At 48.5% G+C, this 25,566-nt stretch overlaps 1 protein-coding gene across 3 annotated transcripts in view; it reads right to left on the reverse strand.

Annotated features, from left to right (window-relative positions):
* chd1l (chromodomain helicase DNA binding protein 1-like) overlaps positions 1 to 25,566 on the reverse strand; it is a 205,551-nt gene that overhangs the window by 44,256 nt on the left and 135,729 nt on the right. For all 3 annotated transcript variants that reach the window (XM_072513472.1, XM_072513474.1, XM_072513475.1), the window contains 3 exons: positions 24,334 to 24,502; positions 9,182 to 9,327; positions 1,545 to 1,708 (listed from right to left, as the gene is read on the reverse strand). In XM_072513472.1, the coding sequence (XP_072369573.1) occupies positions 1,545 to 1,708; positions 9,182 to 9,327; positions 24,334 to 24,502 (479 nt within the window). The remainder of the gene's footprint in view (positions 1 to 1,544; positions 1,709 to 9,181; positions 9,328 to 24,333; positions 24,503 to 25,566) is intronic.

Genomic DNA, 25,566 nt, shown 5'->3' on the forward strand with positions numbered 1-25,566 from the left:
GTGCCTCATGCGTCTCCGTCTTCACCACCAGGCCCTGTATGTCGTCCTCATTCTCGGCTGCCTTTGCCTTCACGACCCGAAGCTCCCGCTCCTGGGTCTTTTGTTCCTCCTTTAGCCCTTCGATCGCCTGTAGTATCGGGGCCAACAGCTCTTTCTTCATTTCCTTTTTGAGCTCTTCCACAGAGCATTTCAAGAACTCTTGTTGTTCAGGGCCCCATGTTAAACTGCCACCTTCCGACGCCATCTTGGTTTTTGCTTGCCTTCCTTGCCGCTGTTCTAAAGGATCCACTGCAATCCGGCCACTTTCTCCTCCTTTTTTCATCCGTATCCAGGGGGGATTCCCTTCTGGTTTACCGCACAGTGTTTTTAGCCGTCAAAGTTGCCGTTGGGGCTCCTATCAGGAGCCCAAAAGTCCGTTTCACCGGGAGCTGCCGAAACGTGCGACTCAGCTGGTCATCGCCGCACCCGGAAGTGAGAGAAACAGAGTTAATGGGAGCGATTTTCAGTCCGCGTTAACCAACAGTGAGAACAGCAACGTGGGCGGACAATCCTGCGGGAATCAGAAACGTGAGGAGATTCAGGCCCAGAAAGGGCGGGAACCTTATTCCAATGCATTTTAATATACTTACCGAGCCCCTCCCCACCACATGCTATGCCCTCACTGAATATGCAAACTTCGATGACACAACATGTTCTGGAAAACGCAAATTATTTGAAGGGATCCCCTGGGGTGCAATGGTAAGTATCGCCCTGGGAGGAGAGGGTCATGCCCAGGCAGTCCCTGGCACGGGTTGGCACTGCCTGGTTGGTACATATTTGGTGGGAAAGAGGAACCCACCCCGATGCTGATGGTGCTGGTGATGTTTTTTTTGGGGGGGGGCCCTGATGGTGGTGGTGATGGGAGATGGGAGCTCCGATGCTGATGGTGGTGCTGATGGGGCATGGGAACCCCGATGCTGATGGGGGGGTGGGAGTCCCGATGCTGATGGGGGATGACAGCCCTGATGCTGATGGTGGTGGTGATGGGGCATGGGAACCCCGATGCTGATGGGGGGGGTGGGAGCCCCGATGCTGATGGGGGATGACAGCCCTGATGTTGATGGTGGTGGTGATAGGGGATGGAAGCCTCGATGCTGATGGTGGGGGCGGGGGGGATGCTTATGGGAGGAGGTTCCCCATGTCCATGTGGATGTTTTATTTTTCTGTGCTGATTGGAGCACTATTCAAAAGGGCGCCTGATCTCTGTAGAGCTCGCCTTGCCAATCTATCAGCCTCCCCCCACCCCATCCCAACACAGTGATGGCGTAAATCACGCCCACTGAATTCTATTTTTCCATGGGGCGCAAAATCTAGATTAAATACTCGGCTCTGCAGTGGTAGAGCTCCATACTGGGTTTCAGTCGGAGCTTGACACTGAAATACTGTGGGAAAATTCCACCCAATGTTTCCGGCTAATTACCTTTCACCAGACAGACATTCTGGCATTGTAATATCCTCCTTTCAAAACCAGCAAAGAACCTAATGTAACAAATATTTGCCCTTACTTTTTCTTTTGCTCCTCTTCTTCTCGTTTTTGCTTCTTTTCATGAAGTAGCTTTGCACGTTTAGCTGCTGCCTCTTGGCGTCTCTGATGTCGTTGCTCCAGCTCTTCAGGTGACAATATTCTTTTTTTTCTGGTGGTCAGATCCAATGGGGCTGCCAGAAGGACCTGTATAGATTAGAATCAAAATAGGACAGCTATGGATTGCTATGTCTGCAAAATCTCTTGATCCTAATTTATTTTTCTCTTTTAAGTTGTTTGTGCTCATCGAGAAAGAGATGACAGAGTTGGGAAGTGAAACTCTTTGCATTGGAGTTGTGAGCACCAAGAACACTCCAAGGTTAACTATCGCACAGTGGCAGGCACTGCTGCCTCACAGCTCCAGGGACCTGGGTTCAATTCAGGCCTCGGGTGGCTGTCTGTGTGGAGTTTGCAGTTTTTCCCCATGTCTGCGTGGGTTTCCTCCAGCTGCTTCGGTTTTGTCCCACAGTCTAAAGATGTGCAGGTTAGGTGGATTGGCCATGCTAAATTGCTCCCTAGTGTACAAAAGGTTTGGTCGGGTTACTGGGTTATGGGGATAGGGTGGAGGTATGTGCTTAAGTAGGGTGCTCTTTCCAAGAGCAGGTGCAGACTTCTTCTGCACTGTAAATTCTGTGTCAGATGCCAAATAACGCTCTCTCTACTCTGCCCAAAAATTTCCTGAGCTGAGACCTCTATGGCAGCAGTGTGACATTTATTTTTCCATTTCCCAAACCTGTGGCCTCTCTGAATTAACTAGGTCAAGATTCTCCAAAGTTATTTTGCATAAGACCATGGAAACTAAAAGGGAGAGAAGGTTTCCCAATTTTGATGAATTTCGAAACAGGTCTGAAACGTCCTTCTTGACAATGAAAATTGTATCTCGAGGACTAGAATACAAGTGAGAAGTCCATGCTTCAGCTACACAAAGCCCTGGGTTAGACCAAACCTGGAATTACTGTAAGCAGTTCTTGGAGGGAATGCAGGATATATTTACTAGAATTACACCTGGACTCCATGGATCAAGGACCAAGCAACCTACAGTTGTATTCCCTAGAATTTAGAAGGTTATGGGGTTATTTGATTGGTTCTTTCAAAATATTAAGGAGAAATAGATTTAGATTTATTGTCACGTGCACCAAAGTACAGTGAAAAGTATTATTCTGCATACAGTCCAGGCAGAGTTACATATATGAAAAACATAGGACATATGATAAACGTACAATGTAAATACATGGACATAGTGGGTGAAGCATATGGAGTGTAGTACTACACAGTAGAGAAATTGCATGGAGAGATCATTTCAGTCCATAAGAAATGATGAAATGAAATGAAAATCGCTTATTGTCACAAGTAGGCTTCAATAAAGTTACTGTGAAAAGCCCCTAGTCGCCATATTCCGGCGCCTGTTCGAGGAGGCTGGTACGGGAATTGAACCGTGCTGCTGGCCTGCCTTGGTCTGCTTTCAAAGCCAGCAATTTAGCCCTGTGCTAAACCAGCCCCTAAGAGGGTCATTCAGGAGGTAACAGCGGGGAAGAAGCTGTTTTTGAATCTGTTGGTACGTGTTCTCGGACTTTTGTATCTTCTGCCTGATGGAAGAGGTTGGAAGAGAGAATAACCCAGGTGAGAGGGGTCACTGATTATGCTGCCCACTTTTCCAAGGCAGTGGGAGATATAGACAAAGTCAATAGATGGGAGGCGTTTTTGCATGATGGACTGGGCTGTTCTCACGACTCTATAGTTTCTTAGTATTCTGTAAGTTTCAATAAGATCCCCCTCATCCTTCTAAATTCCAACGAGTACAGATCTAGAGTCCTTTGATCTTCTATACTTCCTCGGGATCTTATTGAAACTTAACAGGAAACTGCGAGCCCTGGATAGAGTGGACGTGGAGAGGATATTTCCACTTGTAAGAAAAACTAGAAACAGAGGACACAATCTCAGACTAAAGGGACGATCCTTTACAATAGAGGAGGAGGAATTTCTTCAGCCAGAGGGTGGTGAATCTGTGGAACTCTTTGCCGCAGAAGCCAAATCACGGAGTGTCTTTAAGACAGGGATAGATAGGTTATAGATTAATAAGGGGATATGGGGTTATGGGGAGAAGGCAGGAGAATGGGTATGAGAGAAATATCAGCCATGATTGAATGGCAGAGCAGACCCGATGGGCCGAGTGGCCTATTTCTGCTTCTATTTCTCATGGTCGTATGGTCCGACCATTCGTTGTATATTCCTTGTCTTGTTAGTCCTTGCAAAATGCATTACCTCACAACTTTCATGGTTAAATACCATTTGCCACTCTTCTGCCCATCTAACCAGCCCACCTATATCATCCTGCAATCCTCATTATTTACCACATCACCAATTTTTGAGTCATCTACGAACTTACTTATCATACCTCCAACATTCACATCTAGATCATTAATGTATACTACAAATAATAAGGGACCCTGCACTGATCCCTGCGGAACACCACTTGACATAGGCTTCCAGTCACAAAACAACTTTCAACCATCACTCTATGCTTCTTACCACTAAGCCAGTTTTGGATCCAGTTTGCCAAATCCTGGATCCCATGGGCTCTTACCTTCTTCATCAGCCTGCAATGTATGACCTTGTCAAATGCTTTACTAAAGTACATGTAGACTACACTGCCCCCAACCGCACTACCCTCATCTACACACCTAGTCACCTCACAAAATTCAATCAAATCTGTAAGACATGATCTCCCTTTGTCAAAACCATGCTGACTATCCTTGATTTATCCTTGCCTCTCCAAGTGGAGATTAATTCTGTCCCTCAGAAATTTTTGCAGTAGTTTCCTGACCATGAAGTTAGACCATAAGATATAAGAGCATAATTAAGCCATTCAGCCCACCGAATCTGCTCCACCATTCAATCATGGTTGATATGTGGGCAGCACGGTAGCATTGTGGATAGCACAATTGCTTCACAGCTCCAGGGTCCCAGGTTTGATTCCAGCTTGGGTCACTGTCTGTGCGGAGTCTGCACATCCTCCCTGTGTCTGCGTGGGTTTCCTCCGGGTGCTCCGGTTTCCTCCCACAGTCCAAAGATGTGCAGGTTAAGTGGATTGGCCATGATAAATTGCCCTTAGTGTCCAAAATTGCCCTTAGTGTTGGGTGGGATTACTAGGTTATGGGGATGGGGTGTAGGTGTTGACCTTGGGTAGGGTGCTCTTTCCAAGAGCTGGTGCAGACTTGATGGGCTGAATGGCCTCCTTCTGCACTGTAAATTCTATGATAATCTATGATATGTTCCTCATCTCCATTCTCCTGCCTTCTCCCCATAACTCCTGATCCCCTTATTAATCAAGAAATCCCCATCTTAATGAAGAACACCAGATTTGTGCTTGGGGTGCTGTTACCTATAGGGCTACAGCCCAAAAACTAGAACGTGGAATTAGACAGAATAGTTCTTTCTGAGAACATAAGAACTAGGAGCAGGGGTCGGCTCACTGGCCTTTAATTTCCTGGTTTGTCCCTACTTTTGTTCTTGAATAATAGCACCACATTAGCTGTCCTCTAGCCCTCTGGCACCTCTCCTGTGGCCAGAGACGATTTGGCTCCAGCTATCCACAATATACATCAATGATTTGGATGAGGGTGCCAAGTGTAATATTTCTCAGTTTGTTGACGGCGCAAAATTTGGTGGGAATGTGAGTGGTGAGGTGGATGTTAGACAAATTCAGTGAGTGGGTAAATACGTGGCAGATGCAGTAGAATGTGCATAAATGTGAAGTTATCCACTTTGGACAGAGAAACAGAATAACTGAAGGCAAGCATGAAGGTGCAGCAAGCAGTTAGGAAGGCGAATGGCATGTTGGCCTTCATTGCAAGAGAACTGGAGTACAGGAGCAATGATATCTTAGTGCAGCTGTACAGGGCTTTGATGAGACCATACCTAGAGTATTGTGTGTAGTTTTGGTCTCCTTATCTGAGAAGAATATTTACTTGCCATAGAGGAAATGCAGCGAAGGTTCACCAGACTGATTCCTGGAATGATAGGATTGTCTTATGAGGAAAGATTGAGTTGATTGGACCTGTATTCACTAGAATTTATAAGAATAAGAGGTGATCTAATTGAGATATATAAAATTCTGACAGGGCTGGGGCTGGACAGACTGGATGCAGGAATATTGTTTCCTCTGGCTGGGTGGGGGTGGGGGTGGGGGTGTTAGAACAAGAGGTCACAGTCTCAGGATACTGGGTAGGCTATTTAGGACTGAAATGAGGAGAAACTTCTTCACTCAGAGGGTGGAATTCTCTACCACAGAAGGCTTTAGAAGCCAAGTCACTGAATATATTTAAGGAGGAAACAGATAGATTTCTAGACTATAAGGACGTCAAGAGGTATGGGAGAGCTTGGAGTGTGGCATTGAGATAGAGGGTCAGCTATGATCATATTGAATGACGGAGTAGGCTCAAAGGGCCGAACAGCCTACTCTTGCTCCGATTTTCTATGTTTCTCCCACTTCATCTACTTACCTCCATGCTCAGCCCCTCAGTGAAATCCCAGAGCAATCTACAAATGACAACAACCATCCAAACTAATGACAAGAGGCAGGAAAATCTACTCACATCAGATTTCTGTCCTGCGTGAGAGCATAAAAATCTTTATTTCCTTTATCGGAATCTGCCGTTCTTGACTGATTGATATTGAAATATAGTGTGGGGGGTTGATATTCACTGTATTTATTATAATGTCTGTAAGCAGTCCCTTATTAGAGTCAGACATCTCAGGTTTGTGATAACATGTGTAAGTTTGTCATTGCAAAAGGAGTTATGCTAACTCTTAAACGCTCAACTATCTGACTTCATAGAATTTACAGTGCAGAAGGAGGCCATTTGGCCCATTGAGTCTGCACAGGCCAATGGAAAGATCACCCTATCTAAGCCCACATCTTCACCCTATCCCTGTAACCCAGTAATCCCATCTAACCTTTTTTTGGACACTAAGAGCAAATTAGCACGGCCAATCCACCTAACCTGCACATCTTTGGACTGTGGGAGGAAATCGGAGCACCCGGAGGAAACCCATGCTGACACATTTCCTCCTTAAATATATTCAATGACTTGGCTTCCATAGCCTTCTGTGGTAGAGAATTCCACAGGTTCACTACCCTCTGAGTGAAGAAGTTTCTCCTCATCTCAGTCCTAAACATGCAGACTCCGCACAGACAGTAACCCAAGCCGGGAATTGAACCTGGGACCCTGGAGCTGTGAAGCAACTGTGCTAACCACTGTGTTACCGTGCCACCCATTGTATCAATTGTATACATTGTCAGAATTTGCATCTTGTAGTTATAGCAGATGCATATTGGTTAATTACGACCAAGCTATTTATATTACAGACAAGTGTTCAACAATGCAGATCCTAACTAAATGAGAATTATTAAAAATTGGCACTTGAAGACTCTGTGAAGCAATTTTTCCACTCTGATCTTGTTAACTCTTAAAATCTATTTTAATTGGCAACTTTGATCAACTGTGAATGATATTTATCATATTTAATATGAGCCAGGATCAAAGAAAAGAGATATAATTGAGAGGGGCAGCATGATACTGCTGTACAGACATATGGTAATAGGAATTCCATGATGTGTTTTCTCACATGTTTTCATCACAAAAGCTGAGTTAAATTGTAATATTTACTGCAGAGTATAGTTGGAGTGAAATTTTCCTTGCTTTAGCAGTTTTAAAATACAACTGCAAATATAACCACTTAATCTCTGTACTCAACTTACTAGTTGTCCATTTACTTCAGCAGACACATAGGAATAACGCCCCCTGGAAATTCCCCCCCAAGCCACTCACACCCTAACTTGAAAATATATCGCCGTTCATTCATTCTCGCTTGGTCAAAATCCTGTAACTTCTAACAGCACTGTGGGTGGATGCACACCACATGGACTGCAGCGGTTCAAGGTAGCTCACCACCACCTTCTCAAGGACAATCAGGGATGGGAACTGCTGGTGTAGCTAATGACGCCCACATCCCATGAATTTTTTTTTTTTTTTAAATGCTTCAATATTATTTCTGAATGTCAAAAATGCTAATTATTAGATTTCTACATTTGTGTATAATTTTCCACCAGTTTTCCAGGGATGACTCACACTGATTCCATGGTGTACGTACCAGTGGAAAAGAGCTCATTATTTTCTATGGGCCCACTAGAACCGAGGTACCACAACTGTTCAAAAGGTGAGGTTTTTGGATCATTGGCAGTGTTGGCTTCAATCTTAGAAATTACCTTCTGTATTAAGTATGAACAGAATATATCGGGGGAGAATTAAGACATCTAGCCAGAATTGGTTTTTAGAAGGTCGACTGGTAGAATTCTCACCCCTGATTCAAAAGATTATGTGTGGGATTCTCCCCCCCACGCCAGGTGGGAGAATCGCCGGGGCGCCGTGCGTGTCCCGCCCCGACGCCCGCACGCGATTCTCCCAGGCCCCCCCATCCCCCCCAACCGACACGGTGAGAATCACGGCTGGCCGCTGGGAGAATCGCCGCTTGCTGCTTGCAATGGGCGAACGGCGATTCTCCGGCCCGGATGGGCCGAGCGGCCTGCCCAACACGACGGGTTCCCGTCGGCGCCGTCCACACCTGGTCGCTGCCGGCGGGAACAGCGCGGGAATGCTGGGGGGCAGCCTATGGGGGGGGGGGGGGGGGGGGAGAGGGGGGTTCCTGCACCGGGGGTGGGGGACTCAAAAGGTGTCTGGCCTGCGATCAGTGCCTACCAATCGGTGGGCCGGCCTCTCTTCCTCCGCCGCCCCGCAAGATCCATCCGACATCTTCTTGCGGAGCAGCCTCGGGGAGGACGGCAACGCGCATGCGCGAGTGATGTCATTTACGTGGCGCCGCTTTTACACAGCGCCAAGGCCCGGCGCGCGTAAATGACGCGACGCCGCTCCTAGCCCCCTGGGGGCGGGAGAATAGGGGGCTGGGAGCGGGCTCCGACGCCGGAGTGAAACACTCCGGTCTCACTTCGGCGTCGGGACTTATTCTCCCGATGGGAGAATTGCGCCCTATGGATTTGAATTCATAATTTAGACTGACACCGTAGCACAGCACTGAGTGCTGCGTTGCTAAAGGCGCTGCCCCTTATTTAGGATGCGAAAATCAAGATTCCATGTGCCCTTTCAGATGATGGCTAAGGGTTCTATTGCCTTAATTCAAGAACAGCAGTGAAATTTCCTCCCTCCTTCAAGAGCAGGTTAACTGGTCATTTATTTCACCCCTGATTGCATTGCTGAACAGAATACTCAGTACATTTAGCAATTGTTCTTGGGGTTATGAAATAGTTCACTGTGTGAAGTACTTTGAGATGCTTCATCCTGATAAAGTATAATATAAATACAAGTATTATTTATTACAGTTTACTCTAGAAACAGTAATATGAATTCTGTTGACTCATAATTTGATTATTACAGCATTCTGAAGAAATTAACAGAAAATTGCTTCAGAATCATTAGCACATCAGAAGACATGTTGCAAAGGACATTCAGTAATTAACAGGTTAAAGGATATGAGCTATGAACAAAATTACATTACAGAAAGCGATTTATATTTGCAATTTAACATAGAATTCTTGGATTCTACCTTGGTCTTTGTGCGGAGTGTTCTTTCTCCTGTGCTGGCTTCTTCAAGCACTAATTTGTGAAGGTTCAGAAGCTGCTCAAAGGCTTTCTGATCTGCTGGTCTGGGCTCTTTAGAGTAATCTTTCCCCTCATATTGATACATGTGTACTAAAAGAAATAAGACATTGGTAATAAATTACAGTATAAAAACATAATCAATTCCATTTAACCACACAAGACAAAACAACATTCTGCATCCACTCAAAGGGTTAGTGATTTAGCAGTAAATTAATTTGTTATTGAATTTAATTTAAAAGCTTATATTTTTAATATACCATTGCGGCAATGTAATATTTTAACAACTGCTTGCTAATTACCTATGACAGCAAGTTGCTGCTCACAATGATATGGGGTTTTCTTATGGCATGTAAATCACCATATTAGGCCTCCCATTTATGACTATGTAACATAACAAATTGTATTATTACATACAATTCTGGATTGTTAGCTTTAGTTTCGGAATAAGAATTTCTAATGCCATTCAGTGGCCTTAATTATATTTCTGTTTACCTATGCACTCAAATTATATTTCTTTCCTTCTTCAAATACAAAATTAAATGGTCAGATAGCAAGCAAGATGAAGCAGGTGGAAGTAGGTTCCCAGGGGTAGAAATTTGTCTTGGATGATGGTACAAAAGGGAAGATATTGGATTGCTCGTTCATTATACACAGCACCTGATATTTAATTCCATTCACTGCAATGGGTTTAAGTATCAGACACTGCAGGTGGATGATCCAATGCTGTCTGCTTTGCTTCCCAGCCCAAGAATAATTTCCATCCATAGTTTTCAGCAGCATTCAGGATGAGGTGAAGGGTGGAGGCTAAACTTTAAAAAAATATAGGGTTGGCTGTGGGCTTGGCAAAAAGAGATGGGGGTCTCGGTTTATAGCATCATGGTGAGTGTCTTGAGGTTTTGCAGCAAAGGGAGAGAGAGATCCTATAACTTGCCAAAAACGAGGAGATAGTACTTGAGCAGCACTGTAGTGAGAGTCCTGCTGAAAAAGGTTCTAAATTTATTTTTGGAATGTCCGTTCGGTTTAATGCCTTTTGTTTTCTACAACAATTTATACTTACATAATGCCTTTAACATAATTAAAGGTATAGCTCTATTTAGGTGCTAACGCCATGTCAATTTCTCTCAGACTCACTCTACACCACTTTTCTGCCTGTCACATGTCTCTCTAGATCATAATATGCAATACTTTTTCCCTAGGCCCACATTAACCCTTGCTATGCTGAACACGCTTACTACAGGCTGAGGGACAAATGTTGGCCAGGAACTGACAGAATTAAAATATAGGTTGAAAATCTATTCTCCGAAATGCTTGCCGCCGAGTGTGTATTGGATTTCGGAATTTATCGAATTTTGGAATATAATGTGCATCTGCGGCGTGTTGGAATCTGCGCATATGCTGCATGTTGCGAATTGCATATGTGCGGCATGTTGGGAACTGCACGTGTGCAGTGTGTTGGGAACTACGCATGTGCGGCACATTGGGAACTGCATGTATGCAGCACATTGGAAACTGTATGTGTATGGTGCGTTGGGAACTGCACATGTACGTTGTGTTGGGACTGCATATGTGCGCCGTGTTGGGAACCGCACATATGCGGCATGTTGGGAACTGTGCATGTGTGGCGTGATGGGAAGTGCGCATGTGCAGCACATTGGGTACTTTTTTTGTGCGGCACATTGGGAACTGTATGTGTTGGGAACGGCACATGTTTGTCGCGTTGGGAACTGTGCGTGTGCGGCATGTTGGGAACTGCGCATCGCCCGGGTACTCGTGGCGTCACGTCGGTGCTCTAAAAATAGTGCAGATTTCAGACGTTTTCGGTTTTTGGTAAGGGATGCTCAACCTGTAGTATAATGATACTTTTAGTACTGTCATGTGAGAGTACCCCTTAAGACATGGATGTTTAAGCAATGTACCTTTAAGAAAACAGTGATGTCAGAGAGTGGGTGGAGCTGAGGTCAGGTCAGCCACTTTGCAGTTTAGTTTTGCAGTTTAAAAAAGCAGCTTGTGTGTGTCTGTGTGTTTCCAGAGAGCTGCAGTTGCAGTTTGAAAAGAGCTTGGGAGTGTTTGTGTTTGCAGTGAGCTGGATCTCTGCCATGAAAGACTATCTCTGGATCATTTGGGTGATTTAAACTCATAATAGTAAAGCCTTTAACCTGATGTGATTTTGTTTAAAGGTGTTAAACTTGGAAGTTTGAAGGAACATTTTAAGGAATTATTTACTGTTGCAATAGTTATCTTTGAAGTAAGGGGTGTTAAGAGATCCAATGTTTATTTAAGATGTTAAGTTGAGTTCATGGAATAAACAGTGTTTTGTGTTTGAAAACCCACGTGTCCATAATTGTAATACCACACCTAGGGAACAAGCCGTGTGCTAGGAAAAGCAACAAATACATTAAAGGGGGAGGTTAGTTGAACTCCATGATACATTTTGGGGTTCTGAAAACGCCTCGCCCATAACAGTACCTACTTCAAAAGGCAGATAGAAGCTTGGATTAATGTTCCATCTAAAAGACGGCACCTTCAGCAATGCAGCAACTAGCTGTCAACCTACAATATGTGGCCAAGTCTCTGAATTGGGACATGATCCCATGATCTTGACCTCTGACTGAGAGGCAAGAGTTCCATCATTACATCAAGACTGATACTTAAGCAACCAAGCACAGGATTGTGATGTTTTTATATTTGAACCTGTGGAAGAGAGTAATGTTTGAAGTCCAATCTAACAAGTGCGACAGAGGAGCCTGTCAACGCATGCTATTGTAACATGTTTGCTTATGCACATTAATACTGTGGAGAAAGGGAGATCTTTGGATTTAGCAATACTGTAATAGGAGGCATCATGGGATTTGACAGTATTGGAAACAATCTTGTGCTTTTGCAGTACGTGTTAGGCTGCAGTGCTAATTGTATATTAATTACGTTTAATTTTAATGCAGGTGATAGGTATAACTGGAGTCATCACCGATAAAAATAGAGGCAGACTAAAACTGTGGAAAGTCTGGGATTTGGTAGGTGGTCATTGAGGTTTCGATGGGCTAACTTGTGGGACATAACAGCAGAACGTTTGTATTGCAAAGTGAGTTGCTGGGCTGAAGGAGCTAGATTAGGTACTGTCTGTGGAGAACACGGGGCGCTATTCTCCCCCCCACGCCGGGTGGGAGAATTGCCGGGGCGCCGCGCGAATCGTGCCACACCGCCCGACCCCCGCACGCGATTCTCCCACCCCCCGGAAACCAGCGGCGCACGATTCGCACCGGGTCGCTCGGAGAACCGGCGAGCGGCGATTCTCTGGCCCGGATGGGCCGAGCGGCCGCTATGACATGACAGGTTCCCGATGGCGCCGTCCACCCCTGGTTGCTGCCGGTGGGAACTCTGCGGGAACGCTGGGGGGGGCGGCCTGTGGGAGAGGGAGGGGGGCTCCTTCACCAGGGTGGCCTCCGATGGGGTCTGGCCTGCGATCGGGGCCCACCGATCGGCGGGCCGGCCTCTCCCTCCCCCGGGCCTACCACCTTCCGCGCGCAGCCCCAGAACACCGCCGCCATGTTGGTGAGGGGCCGGCGTGCGTAGACGTTCCCCCCGCATGCGCAGGATGGCGCGGCCCAACTGCGCATGCGCAGAATTGGGCTGCCCCGACTGCGCATGCACGGGTTGGCGTGGCGCCCATTTGGCGCCGCGCAAGGACGCTGGAGTGGCGTGAACCACTCCAGTGCCAGGCTGGCCCCCTGTGGGGGCCAGAATAGGTCGTGCCCGTGTCCTGTTCGCGCCGTCGTGAAACGCGACTCCGTTCACGACGGTGCAAACACTTGGCCTCCATATCGGAGAATCGCCCCCAAAGTATCCAGAGAACAGGCTGATTAATGACTTGCATATTGTTATAACCTGCCTACTTACCATTGGCTGGGGACTAATGACAATCCCACAATCCTGTGGGAGTATGAGCTTCCCCAATGAGGGGGGCGGAGAAACCATTAGTAAACTCCAAGTATAAATAAAGCTGGCCAGGTTGGAACCAGCAGGAAGGAGTGTGCAGCAAGGGAAGTTGCTGCTGCTGTTATATATATATGTTATTGTAAATAAATGTTATTACTTTGTATCCTTAAAACTCGTGCTGGATTCTTCATGGCCCTCACAAAACTGGCAACGAGGGTTAAAGTGAATAGCTGTCTACACTGCTGAAGCCACCTCCCTGGATTTTTGTTGGATACAGGTTGGAAGTTGCTTCCGATTATACCATGCCTCTGTATGGACGTTTTGATGTTTTTGATGCTGCGCTGGAAAGCTGGAACCAGTACGCACAACGGATGCGTTACTATTTCCGGGCAAACAATATCACCGAAAACGAGCGCCAGGTGGTCATATTGCTCACCGCCTGCGGCCCGCATACGTTTGGGGTGATTAGGAGCCTTACGTACCCAGCTGCGCCGGACACCAAAACGTTTGATGAACTTGTGAATATAGTGGGGCAACATTTTAACCCAACCCCGTCCACGATAATCCAGCGTCACCGGTTTAATACCGCTGAGAGGACCCCTGGAGAATTCCATGCCGATTTTCTATCCAAGCTACGCAGGATTGCGGAGTACTGTGACTATGGTGAGACCTTGTCAGAAATGTTACGCGACCGTTTGGTTTGCGGTATTAACAATGCGGCCACCCAGAGAAAGTTGTTAGCTGAGCCAACATTGACTTTTCAACAGGCCATTCAAATAGTATTGTCCCGAGAGAGCGCAGAACGAGGAGTGCAGGAGCTACAGGGAATGGAAGTGCATGCCTTGGGCGCAACCCCTTCCGTCCGAAAACGTCCCCCCGCACTCCTGCGGTACCTTGGGCGAGGCGACGTCCGGACCGACGCCAGTGGCCGTCGGACATTCCTCCCCGAAGGGAGCCTTCTCCAGAACCAATGGATGAAGAGCCACGTCCGTGTCAGACTTGTAGGCGCCGACCCCGTCGCGGACGCCGGTCCTGGGGGCGCCAGAGGCGCCGTCGTTCCGACCGAAACTGGGACCAGCCCAGGGGTCGTACCTTCCATGTGGATGAACCTGCGGCGACTACTCCTGAGGACGTGGAGACGGAGGACGACTGCCTGCAGCTGCATTGTGTGGCAGCTCCCCGTGTGGACCCCATTAAGGTGACAGTACGGGTCGATGGCCACCTGCTTGAGATGGGGTTGGACACTGGCGCAGCGGTCTCTGTGATCGCTCAGAGGACATTCGACCGCATCAAGCAGGGTATACAGACCCTTACATTAACCGACTCACAGGCCAGGTTGGCCACCTACACGGGGGAACCACTGGACATTGCAGGAACTACAATGACCCCTGTTGTTTATGGACGCCAGGAGGGGCGTTTCCCACTTATCGTGGTGCGCGGCCATGGGCCCAGCCTGTTGGGTCGGGACTGGTTGCGCCATTTGCGGTTGCAATGGCAGCACATCCTCTAAACAGTTTCTGAAGGGTTGACTGAGGTGCTAGGACGATACCCAGATGTATTCCAGACTGGTTTGGGGAAAATAAAAGGGGCCGTAGCCCGTATCCAAGTCGAACCAGGAGCCACGCCGCGCTATTTCCGGGCGCGCCCTGTGCCTTACGCCTTGCTCGAGAAGGTAGAAGGGGAGCTCACTCGTTTGGAGAGTTTGGGTATTATCAGGCCCATCCGTTTTGCTGACTGGGCAGCACCAATTGTACCTGTAATGAAGCCAGATGCCACAGTTCGCTTGTGTGGCGACTATAAACTTACAGTGAATATGGCTTCCCGACTCGACCGATATCCAATGCCTCGCATAGAGGATCTCTACGCGAAGCTTGCAGGTGGAGTCTCGTTCACAAAATTAGATATGAGTCACGCCTACCTGCAGTTGGAGCTGGACCCTGCCTCCCGACCATATGTAACGATTAATACACACCGGGGCCTGTATGAATATACACGGTTGTCCTCTGGAGTATCCTCTGCCTGCGCAATTTTTCAACGTGTTATGGAGGGCATTTTGAGAGGTTTACCACGTGTTGCTGTCTACTTAGATGACGTTTTGGTTACAGGGACGTCGGAGCAGGAACATTTGGAAAATCTGGAGGCTGTCCTTAGACGCTTTTCGGAGGCTGGAGTCCGTTTACGACACACAAAGTGCGTATTTCAGGCTAAGGAAGTAGTCTACCTAGGTTATCGGGTGGACCGCGAAGGTTTGCACCCCGTCGTAGAGAAGGTGCGTGCGATTCAACAGGCCCCCGCCCCGACTGACACCTCGCATCTTCGTTCTTTTCTCGGTCTCGTAAAATATTATGGGAAGTTCCTCCCCAATCTGACAAATTCTTCTGCTATAGAAAAATCACACCTGGGTTTGGGGGCAGTCGCAAGAAACCGCTTTCCGGCGGGTAGAGCAACAATTGTCGTCGTCTGGGTTACTAACCCACTATGATCCTGGAAAGCCTTTGCTCGTCACATGTGATGCATCCCCATATGGTATTGGGGCCGTCCTGTCCCACAAGATGGAGAACGGGGCCGAGCGACCGATAGCTTTCACCTCCCGCACATTGACTGCAGCGGAGAAAATGTATGCGCAGATCGAGAAGGAGGGCCTGGCAGTGGCTTTTGCGGTGAAAAGCTTCCACCAGTACGTGTATGGCTGCCATTTCACTGATCATAAGCCTCTGCTGGGACTTTTCAGAGAGGATAAGCCAATACCGCCCATTGCTTCCGCACGGATCCAGCGCTGGGCTTTGTTGCTTGCTGCATACGAGTATTCTCTGGAGCACAAACCAGGAACACAGATAGCAAATGCCGACGCACTGAGCCAATTGCCTTTATTGACTGGCCCCATGTCGACCCCCACGATCGGTGAGATGGTTGCAACCCTAAATTTTATGGACACCTTGCCTGTCACGGCATCACAGATCCGTGAGTGGACCCAGACGGAGCCAGTTCTGTCAAAGGTTCGGCACATAGTCCTGTATGGTGGGCAGCATAGACAGCTCCCAGGCGAGTTGCGGGCATTTTCCTCCAAGCTGTCAGAATTCAGCATGGAAGACGGCATCCTCTTGTGGGGGACGCGTGTGATTGTCCCGGAAAAAGGCCAGGAGCTGATACTAACAGACTTGCACAATGGGCATCCAGGTATGACCAAAATGAAAATGTTGGCCCGGAATTATGTCTGGTGGCCAGGCCTCGACACCGACATTGAGAAGGTGGCCCAAAACTGCTCCATTTGCCAGGAGCATCAGAAGCTTCCGCCGGCCGCGCCCTACATCACTGGGAATGGCCAGGGCGGCCTTGGGCACGCTTGCATGCAGATTCCGCAGGCCCTTTTCAAGGATCCATGTTCCTTCTATTAATTGACGCCCAGTCTAAGTGGCTAGAGGTGCATAAGATGCAGGGGCCGACGTCCTGCGCAACAATTGAAAAGATGCATTTGTCTTTTAGTACGCATGGCCTCCCCGAGGTGCTGGTCACGGATAACGGCACTCCATTCACGAGTGAGGAGTTTGCGAGGATCACGAAGATGAACGGCATACGCCATATCCGCACTGCCCCTTACCACCCGGCTTCAAATGGGTTGGCAGAGCGCGCAGTGCAGACATTCAAAAGAGGCCTAAAGAAGCAGTCTTCCGGATCAATGGACACGAGACTGGCTCGCTTTTTGTTTACGTATAGGACCACCCCCCATGCGGTGACTGGGGTAGCTCCCGCAGAACTCCTAATGGGCCGGAGACTTCTCACCCACCTCAGTATGGTTTTCCCGGACATTGGTGCAAAAGTACGCCGCACACAAGAACGGCAGTGGCAGGGAATTTCTCGGCATCGGCCGATTCGGCAGTTTGCGCACGGTGTCCCAGTGTTCGTTCGGAATTTTGCTGGTGGTGCCCAGTGGGTTCCTGGCGTAATCTTTCGCCAAACGGGCCCTATATCTTACCAGGTGCAAGTCCAGGGTCGTCTCCAGCGCAAACATGTAGACCACGTTCGGTCCAGAAGACTATCCCCTCAAAAGATTCCCTGCCCCCGGAGCTCATTTCTACAGCCGTAGAGACCAGAGACAAGGGAAGGTAGTCCTCACAATCTTCCACTGGTGCCTCACCCGAAGCCTGCGCAGGTCGTTACAGAACCAAATGGAGATAGAGACGCTGATATGACGGAGGCAGTAGACTCTGACTCCGAGATGGAGACACAGGACGCATCAGAGGGGGAATCCTCGGGTCCACTGGCCGTGGATGTACAACCGTTGCGCCGTTCATCACGGAAGCGCCGGTCTCCGTCTCGTTACACGCCGCCTGATCCAGCGCCGCGTGCAAATGGTGTCCGGCCTGCGGCAAAACGAGTCCGACGCCCTCCTTCGCCAGGGTCTTTGGTGGATTCCTTGGACTTTGGGGGGGAGGGATGTTATAACCTGCCTGCTTACCATCGGCTGGGAACTAATGACAATCCCACAATCCTGTGGGAGTATGAGCTTCCCCAATGAGGGGGGCGGAGAAACCATTAGTAAACTCCAAGTATAAATAAAGCTGGCCAGGTTGGAACCAGCAGGAAGGAGTGTGCAGCAAGGGAAGTTGCTGCTGCTGTTATATATATATGTTATTGTAAATAAATGTTATTACTTTGTATCCTTAAAACTCGTGCTGGATTCTTCGTGGCCCTCACAAAACATATATAATGTCAGCCTATGAATGTGTGCGGATAAGATGGAGGAGGCTGAGGAGTGCATAGCCAACCAACAACATTGTTAAATATTAAATACGTTTTTTCATTCTTTAAAAAAAATTCTTACTTTTAACCTATTCCTCTGTTGAAAGGTGGCAGCTTATTGCTGAGATGTGGGGCACAATGTTATGCTCCCCTGCAGGCAGGTTTTCAGATAGAGGGGCTTGTAAAATGGCATGAGTATGAGTACCTATCCCCGGCATCTATTCTATCCCCCTGTCCCTACTGCATTTCACGAGAAGTGACGGAGGCATTGGGCAGCCTACCATTCCTTGTACCAATTGAGGCCCTTAAGTGGTCAATCATTGGCCACTTAAGGACCATTTTTAGCCTCCGCTGCTATTTCATGGTGGCAGGCTGAGGCTATTGTTGGTTGGGAAATCAAGCAGATAACATTGCTTGGGCATGAGACATGGGGGGGGGGGGCTCTTTTACAGGCACCCTGTTTCAATCAGAGGTCCCTGCCACTATGTTTCCCTTCCCCCAACTTCCCTGCCCAGCAACACCCAACCTCAACCCACTCTTCCATGTAGCTCCAGTGACAACTTTCAATGGGGATTGCTGCAATCCCTGCAGTGGCCACAGTTCCCAGTGGTACTGCTGGGACAAGACTGCTGCCATCCATTTGATTGGCCTGCAATTCTTCAAGGCAGGACTTGCTCCCCAGATAGGTGCCTTAATGGACATTAAATTGCAGCAGGTCAATGGGACTGGGCAGGAGTGGACAGTAAGCCCACTTCTACATTCGCTCACTCCCTCCTCATAAAATTTGGTGCATAGTTTCATAGGCATCAAGCACTCACTGATAACTGAGGTACAGTCATTTGTCATGTTTAAACCTAGACAGTGACTGTCAGAAGATAATTGATGGTTGGGAATCCTGGAGCAGAGTCCAGTTCAGAGTGTGGTGTTGGGTGTTCTAACACACAGAAGAGCCAACACAGTTGCATATGGTACAACACTTGTTTATTTAAACTCACTATTTACAACTTGGTCTTTGCACTCTGCACGTGGGGGGCTCCCTGCTTGTGGTGTTTCAACAGCTCTTTCATGCTTCCTTCTCCCCAGACCTACTGACCTCCAGGTGTCGTGCTCGTGCTTTTTATGTGGTTGGTGTTCTTGTCTGTGATTGGTTGTGGTGTTGTGTACTCTGATTTGCCTGTTAGTGTGTCCATCATGATGTGTGTGTTTGAATATCATGACATCCCCCCTTTTTACAAAGATATGTGCCTACGTGGTAATAAATATGATCGTGACGTGAGTGCATCTCAGAGTGTGTGTGTGTCGTGTGCAGCATGTGTCTATGACGGAACTATGTACATGGGGCGATGTCGAGTGCGTCACATGAATCCAGTTGTACCATAACATAACAGAAATGCGAACGAGAGAAGAAGAAAAAAAATTTTGAACAGTTGTCCAGTCAGACGACATCTGGAACGATAAACAACAACAGGTTATCATGTAAAATTGTCCAACTTATTAAACATATGAACTGTATTATAAGTCCATTCTAATGGGTTTGCGACGAATTCGGGTTGACCGCCTTAAGGGTGGATCAAGAACCACCGGCTGCTGTGCAGGCATGGCCATGGGTGGCGATGGAAAGGGCGTGATGTGCGGCAGCTCCACAAAGTCATCCTCGGAAGCCTGTTGAGGATCTGGCGTGTTGTGTGGCTGTGAACGTGGAAGTCGGCGAAGGGCGCGCCGATTGCGGCGACGCACGGAACCATCCGGCATGCGAACCAGGAACGAGCGGGGAGCCACTTGTCGGAGGACTTCGGCCGGTGCTGACCAGCCACCATACGGTTGATGGACGCGTACTTTGTCTCCGGAGGACAGGGGGGGCAGGTCCGTCGCTCGTGTGTCGTACCGACCTTTCTGGCGATCACGCTGCAGTTGCATGTCCCGAAGAACCGCCTCATGGTCTGTTGTCGGTGCCAGGACGGAAGGTACCGTCGTCCTGAGGGAGCGACCCATTAGTAGCTGCGCTGGCGAGAGGCCCGTGGATAACGGGGCCGATCGATAGGCCAGCAAGGCAAGGTTAAAGTCCGATCCGGCATCAGCCGCCTTGCACAGGAGCCGCTTTGCGATGTGGACACCCTTTTCAGCCTTCCCGTTCGATTGTGGATGCAGAGGGCTGGATGTCACATGAGTGAAACCATATGCTGCGGCAAAGGACGACCATTCACGGCTGGCAAAACAAGGTCCATTGTCTGACATGACAGTCCTTGGAATGCCATGGCGAGCAAACGTTTCCTTGCAGGCCCCAATGACTGCGGACGACGTCAGATCATGGAGAGGCATGACTTCCGGGTAGTTTGAGAAGTAGTCTATAATAACAATGTAATCTCTGCCGAGCGCGTGAAATAGGTCAACACCCACCTTCGCCCAGGGGGACGTCACCATCTCGTGTGGTAGAAGTGTTTCCGGAGGTTGCGCCGGCTGAAACCTCTGACAGGTTGTGCAGTTGAGCACCATGTTGGCTATGTCTTCATTAATACCCGGCCAATATACCGCCGCCCGGGCCCTTCGTCTGCATTTTTCGACACCCAAGTGGCCTTCGTGTAGTTGACGAAGAATCATCTGGCGCACACTGTGTGGAATGACGATCCTATGCGATTTCATAAGGACCCCGTCTATATTGGTGAGATCATCTCGCACATTGTAAAACTGGGGGCACTGCCCTTTTAGCCACCCTTCCGTCATGTGGCGCATCACTCGCTGCAGCAGAGGGTCAGTCGCCGTCTCTGCGCGTATGTGGGCCAGACAAGGATCATCAGCTGGCATATTTGCTGCTGTCAGAGTCACGTGTGCCTCAATTTGACGCACGAACCCCTCCGCATCTGGTGGTGTGCTCACTGCTCGGGAAAGAGTGTCCGCCACTATGAGTTCCTTCCCCGGAGTGTAGATCAGTTCAAAATCGTACCTCCTGAGTTTGAGTAAGATGCGCTGGAGGCGAGGAGTCATGTCGTTCAGGTCTTTGTTAATGATGTTGACCAGGGGGCGGTGGTCAGTTTCGACCGTGAATCGTGGCAGGCCATACACATAGTCGTGGAACTTGTCCAGTCCAGTTAACAAGCCCAGGCATTCTTTTTCGATTTGCGCGTAGCGCTGTTCGGTAGGGGTCATGGCTCGTGAGGCATACGCAACCGGGGCCCATGATGACGTGCTGTCTTTTTGCAGGAGTACCGCTCCAATACCAGATTGGCTGGCGTCTGTTGAGATCTTTGTAGGGCGAGTCGCGTCAAAGAAGGCCAGCACTGGTGCCGTGACCAGTTTGTGCTTGAGCTCCTCCCATTCCTGCTGATGCGACTGGTGCCAGTTGAATTCCGTCGATTTTTTTACGAGATGGCGCATGTTTGTTGTATGAGAAGCCAGGTTGGGAATGAACTTCCCAAGGAAGTTGACCATGCCCAGGAATCTTAAGACAGCCTTCTTGTCAGCCGGTCGTGGCATGGCTGTGATGGCGCTAACCTTGTCTGCATCGGGACGGACCCCGGACCTTGAGATGTGGTCCCCGAGGAATTTCAGCTCCGTCTGGCCGAAAGCACACTTCGCACGGTTGAGACGCAGGCCATTTTGCCGTATGCGGGTGAAGACACGTCGAAGACGATGCATGTGTTCCTGCGGAGTGGTGGACCAAATGATGATATCGTCCACATATACACGTACCCCTTCGATGCCTTCCATCATCTGCTCCATAATGCGGTGGAATACTTCAGATGCCGAAATGATGCCGAATGGCATCCGGTTGTAGCAGAATCTGCCAAAAGGGGTGTTGAATGTGCATAGTCTTCGGCTGGCCGGGTCCAGTTGGATCTGCCAGAATCCTTTGGACGCATCCAATTTAGTGAATATGTTGGCTCGCGCCATCTCGCTGGTGAGGTCTTCTCGTTTTGGGATGGGATAGTGTTCCCGCATGATGTTGTTGTTCAGATCTTTTGGATCTATACATATACGGAGCTCGCCAGAGGGCTTCTTTACACAGACCATGGAGCTGACCCATGGCGTGGGCTCCGTGACCTTGGATAGGACCCCTTGGTCCTGAAGAATCTGCAGTTGTGCCTTGAGGCGGTCTTTGAGAGGCGCAGGAACCCTGCGAGGTGCGTGAACGACAGGGATGGCGTCCGGTCTGAGTCGAATCTTGTACGTGTGTGGCAATGTCCCCATGCCTTCAAAAACCTCCTGGTTGTGAGCGAGGAGGGAATGGAGATTCGCGTGGAACTCAGCATCCGGGAAGTCGGATATCTCATCTGGAGAGAGAGACATGATGCGCTGTACCAGGTGAAGGACCTTACACGCTTGTGCGCCCAGTAACGAGTCCTTTGATGAGCCCACAACTTCGAAGGGGAGTGTGGCCGTGTACCCCTTGTGAGTCACCTGTAGCTGGCAAGATCCTACGGACGGGATAACGTTCCCGTTATAGTCAACCATCTTAAGCCGGGATGGTGTGATGAGTGGTTTGACCTTCATGGCCTGGACTGCAGAGTAAGCAATCAGGTTGGCGGATGCGCCGGTGTCCAGACGGAAGGCGACGCGCGATCGGTTGACCGTCAGGGTGGCACACCACTCATCGTCTGGATTGATGGCATTGACCTTGTTGACATCAATGACGGCAACTCTGAAGTCATCCTGGTCATCTGCATCACTTAACTGGAAGTCTTGATGCGTGGGCTGGACGGTCCTGACTCGTGTGCGAGGTTGTCGAGGATGCGCCGGATCCATGGGTTGAGCCGCACGACAGCGGGCTGCGTAGTGGCCTATCATGGCACATCTGTTGCACTGTTGGTATTTTGCAGGACATTGCCCTTTTAAGTGTAGACCTCCACACTTGCTGCACGTCATGACGTCACGGCGTTCGTTGCGCCACTGCGCATGCGCAGTGCGATCTTGCGGTGGGCGCGCCTGCGCAGTGCGTCCCTCGTTGTGGCCGTTATTCTTGGCGCGCACCTGCGCGGGAGACCGCGAAAAGCGCGGGAAGCGGCCGCTGTCGTCCGGGCCGTGGGGCGGGAAGAAATCGACGGCCTGGATGCGTTCAACGTCGTGGGCGGCCTGGCTTGCCGATTCGACGGCTGGGGACCCCCTCCGTGCCAACTCGGACGCCTGGAATCGGGCAAAACGGCAGGTCGCATTTTCATGGAGGACACAGGCTTCCACAGCAGACGCTAAGGTGAGGCTCTTTATTTTAAGAAGCTGCTGGCGTAGGCCACTGGAGGCAACGCCAAAAACAATCTGGTCCCTGATCATGGACTCTGTGGTGGTGCCGTAACCGCAGGACTGCGCTAGAATCCGGAGGTGCGTCAAAAAGGGTTGAAAAAGCTCCTCCTTACCTTGCAGGCGTTGCTGAAAGATGTATCTTTCGAAAGTTTCGTTTACTTCAGTTTGAAAGTGCTGGTCCATTTTGAGGATGACCGTGTCATATTTGGCCTGGTTTTCGCCTTCCTCGAACACCAGTGAATTAAAGACATCATTTGGGTGGGGGCCTGCGTAGAAGAGGAGCATTGCAATCTTCGAATCATCCGAGACATTCTGTTTTTCGGTGGCACGGATGTACAGGTCAAATCGCTGCCTGTAGAGCTTCCAGTTGGTGCCTAGGTTCCCCGTGACTTGCATCGGCTGCGGTTTGCCGGTGTGGTCCATGTCCAGAATGGCAGGTTGGTAGGCAGGTATCGATCCACTCCTGTACCATGTGGTGTTGGGTGTTCTAACACACAGAAGAGCCAACACAGTTGCATATGGTACAACACTTGTTTATTTAAACTCACTATTTACAACTTGGTCTTTGCACTCTGCACGTGGGGGGCTCCCTGCTTGTGGTGTTTCAACAGCTCTTTCATGCTTCCTTCTCCCCAGACCTACTGACCTCCAGGTGTCGTGCTCGTGCTTTTTATGTGGTTGGTGTTCTTGTCTGTGATTGGTTGTGGTGTTGTGTACTCTGATTTGCCTGTTAGTGTGTCCATCATGATGTGTGTGTTTGAATATCATGACACAGAGGTCATTATCCAAAATCTTCAGACACACTTCAGCAAGGGTTTCCAGGTAGTGGTCAATAACAGGAACTCTGGCTGATATTCCGCTTCTAATTATGGGATCCTGAGGCCAATTGTGTACTGCAACCTTGCCCACAGTAAGCCATTTTAGTTCAAATTAAGAACCGGAGTACTTTCTGATCTATAATAATTTTGGCAAACTGGTGATCCATTGAAAGAGTATGAATAAGCCTTTATTAAAATACAGCTGTCATTTCTCACTACTTTAAAGCAAGTAGGGAAGTAAAAAGAGTGGGCAAAATTAGAAAAAAATAATCACATTTAAACAAATTCTGAAGGACTTGAGTAACGCAAATTAATGGCGAAGGCAGTTGAGCTTGACCAAGGTTGACACATGTAGTAAATCGTAAACACATACTTGATCTCTCCAGCTCTTCATCTTTTTCCACTGTCTGCATTGGTTGGCCCTCAGTGACCCACATTCCTTTTCTGGTTTCCCCTAGAATATTTTCTAGATCAACATCTTCGACAGTGCTCTCTTTAGAAGACAGCAATTTATCCAGACCAAATTTCAGGATGTCACTTAGCTACAGAAAAAAAGGCCAAACAAACTTGGTCATTAGTCTCAAGGGCTCACTACTCAACATTAAACTGTTATTATATATGTACATGATACTCCTTATATATGCAGAAAAATACACCAAAATAACTAATATTGACCTTATTTTGACGTGGTATTTGGAACTTTTTCATTCACATAATTTGGAAACAAATAAGTTGAAGAAAGCAATGTTAAGGCTTTGGAGATTTGCCTGTGTAACTAGTGCTTGCAAACCTTGGTAAATTTCTTATTAATAATACAAGATGAGGAAGAATATAAGGTCATTGGCCCATCTTAATTCGCCCATCTGGAAAGATTCCATAGTCTCCCTCATGGCAGCATTCAGTTCAAGGACTAGTTGCTTATTAACTGGATTCTGGTATCCTGCCAATTAGATTGTTCCATTTGCTGCTTTCACATTGAGCTAAGTGCTTCTGTCATTAATACTAAAAATTGTTCTTACTAATTTTAACAGCAGTTCCAGGTCCTAGGTTATACTAACAGTCTAACTTATAGTGCCTCTTCGTTCCTTTATTCCATTATATCTTACCTTATATTTGTCTCTATCCCGTCTTCAAGGAGTCCAATGGTCTCTAATCCTATCTCCTAACTTAGTCTTTTGACACTATCGATCAAATTCGGGGCAGCACGGTAGCATTGTGGATAGCACAATTGCTTCACAGCTCCAGGGTCCCAGGTTCGATTCTGGCTTGGGTCACTGTCTGTGCGGATTCTGCACATCCTCCCCGTGTCTGTGTGGGTTTCCTCCGGGTGCTCCGGTTTCCTCCCACAGTCCAAAGATGTGCAGGTTAGGTGGATTGGCCATGCTAAATTGCCCTTAGTGTCCAAAATTGCCCTTAGTGTTGGGTGGGGTTACTATGTTATGGGGATAGGGTGGAGGTGCTGACCTTGGATAGGGTGCTCTTTTCAAGAGCCGGTGCAGACTCGATGGGCCGAATGGCCTCCTTCTGCACTGTAAATTCTATGAAAAATTATTCTATTATTATTTCATAGAATCATAGAATCCCTACAGTGCAGGAGGCCATTCAG

This window comes from Scyliorhinus torazame, chromosome 8 (genome assembly GCF_047496885.1).
Source record: "Scyliorhinus torazame isolate Kashiwa2021f chromosome 8, sScyTor2.1, whole genome shotgun sequence".
Lineage (NCBI taxonomy): Eukaryota > Metazoa > Chordata > Chondrichthyes > Carcharhiniformes > Scyliorhinidae > Scyliorhinus > Scyliorhinus torazame.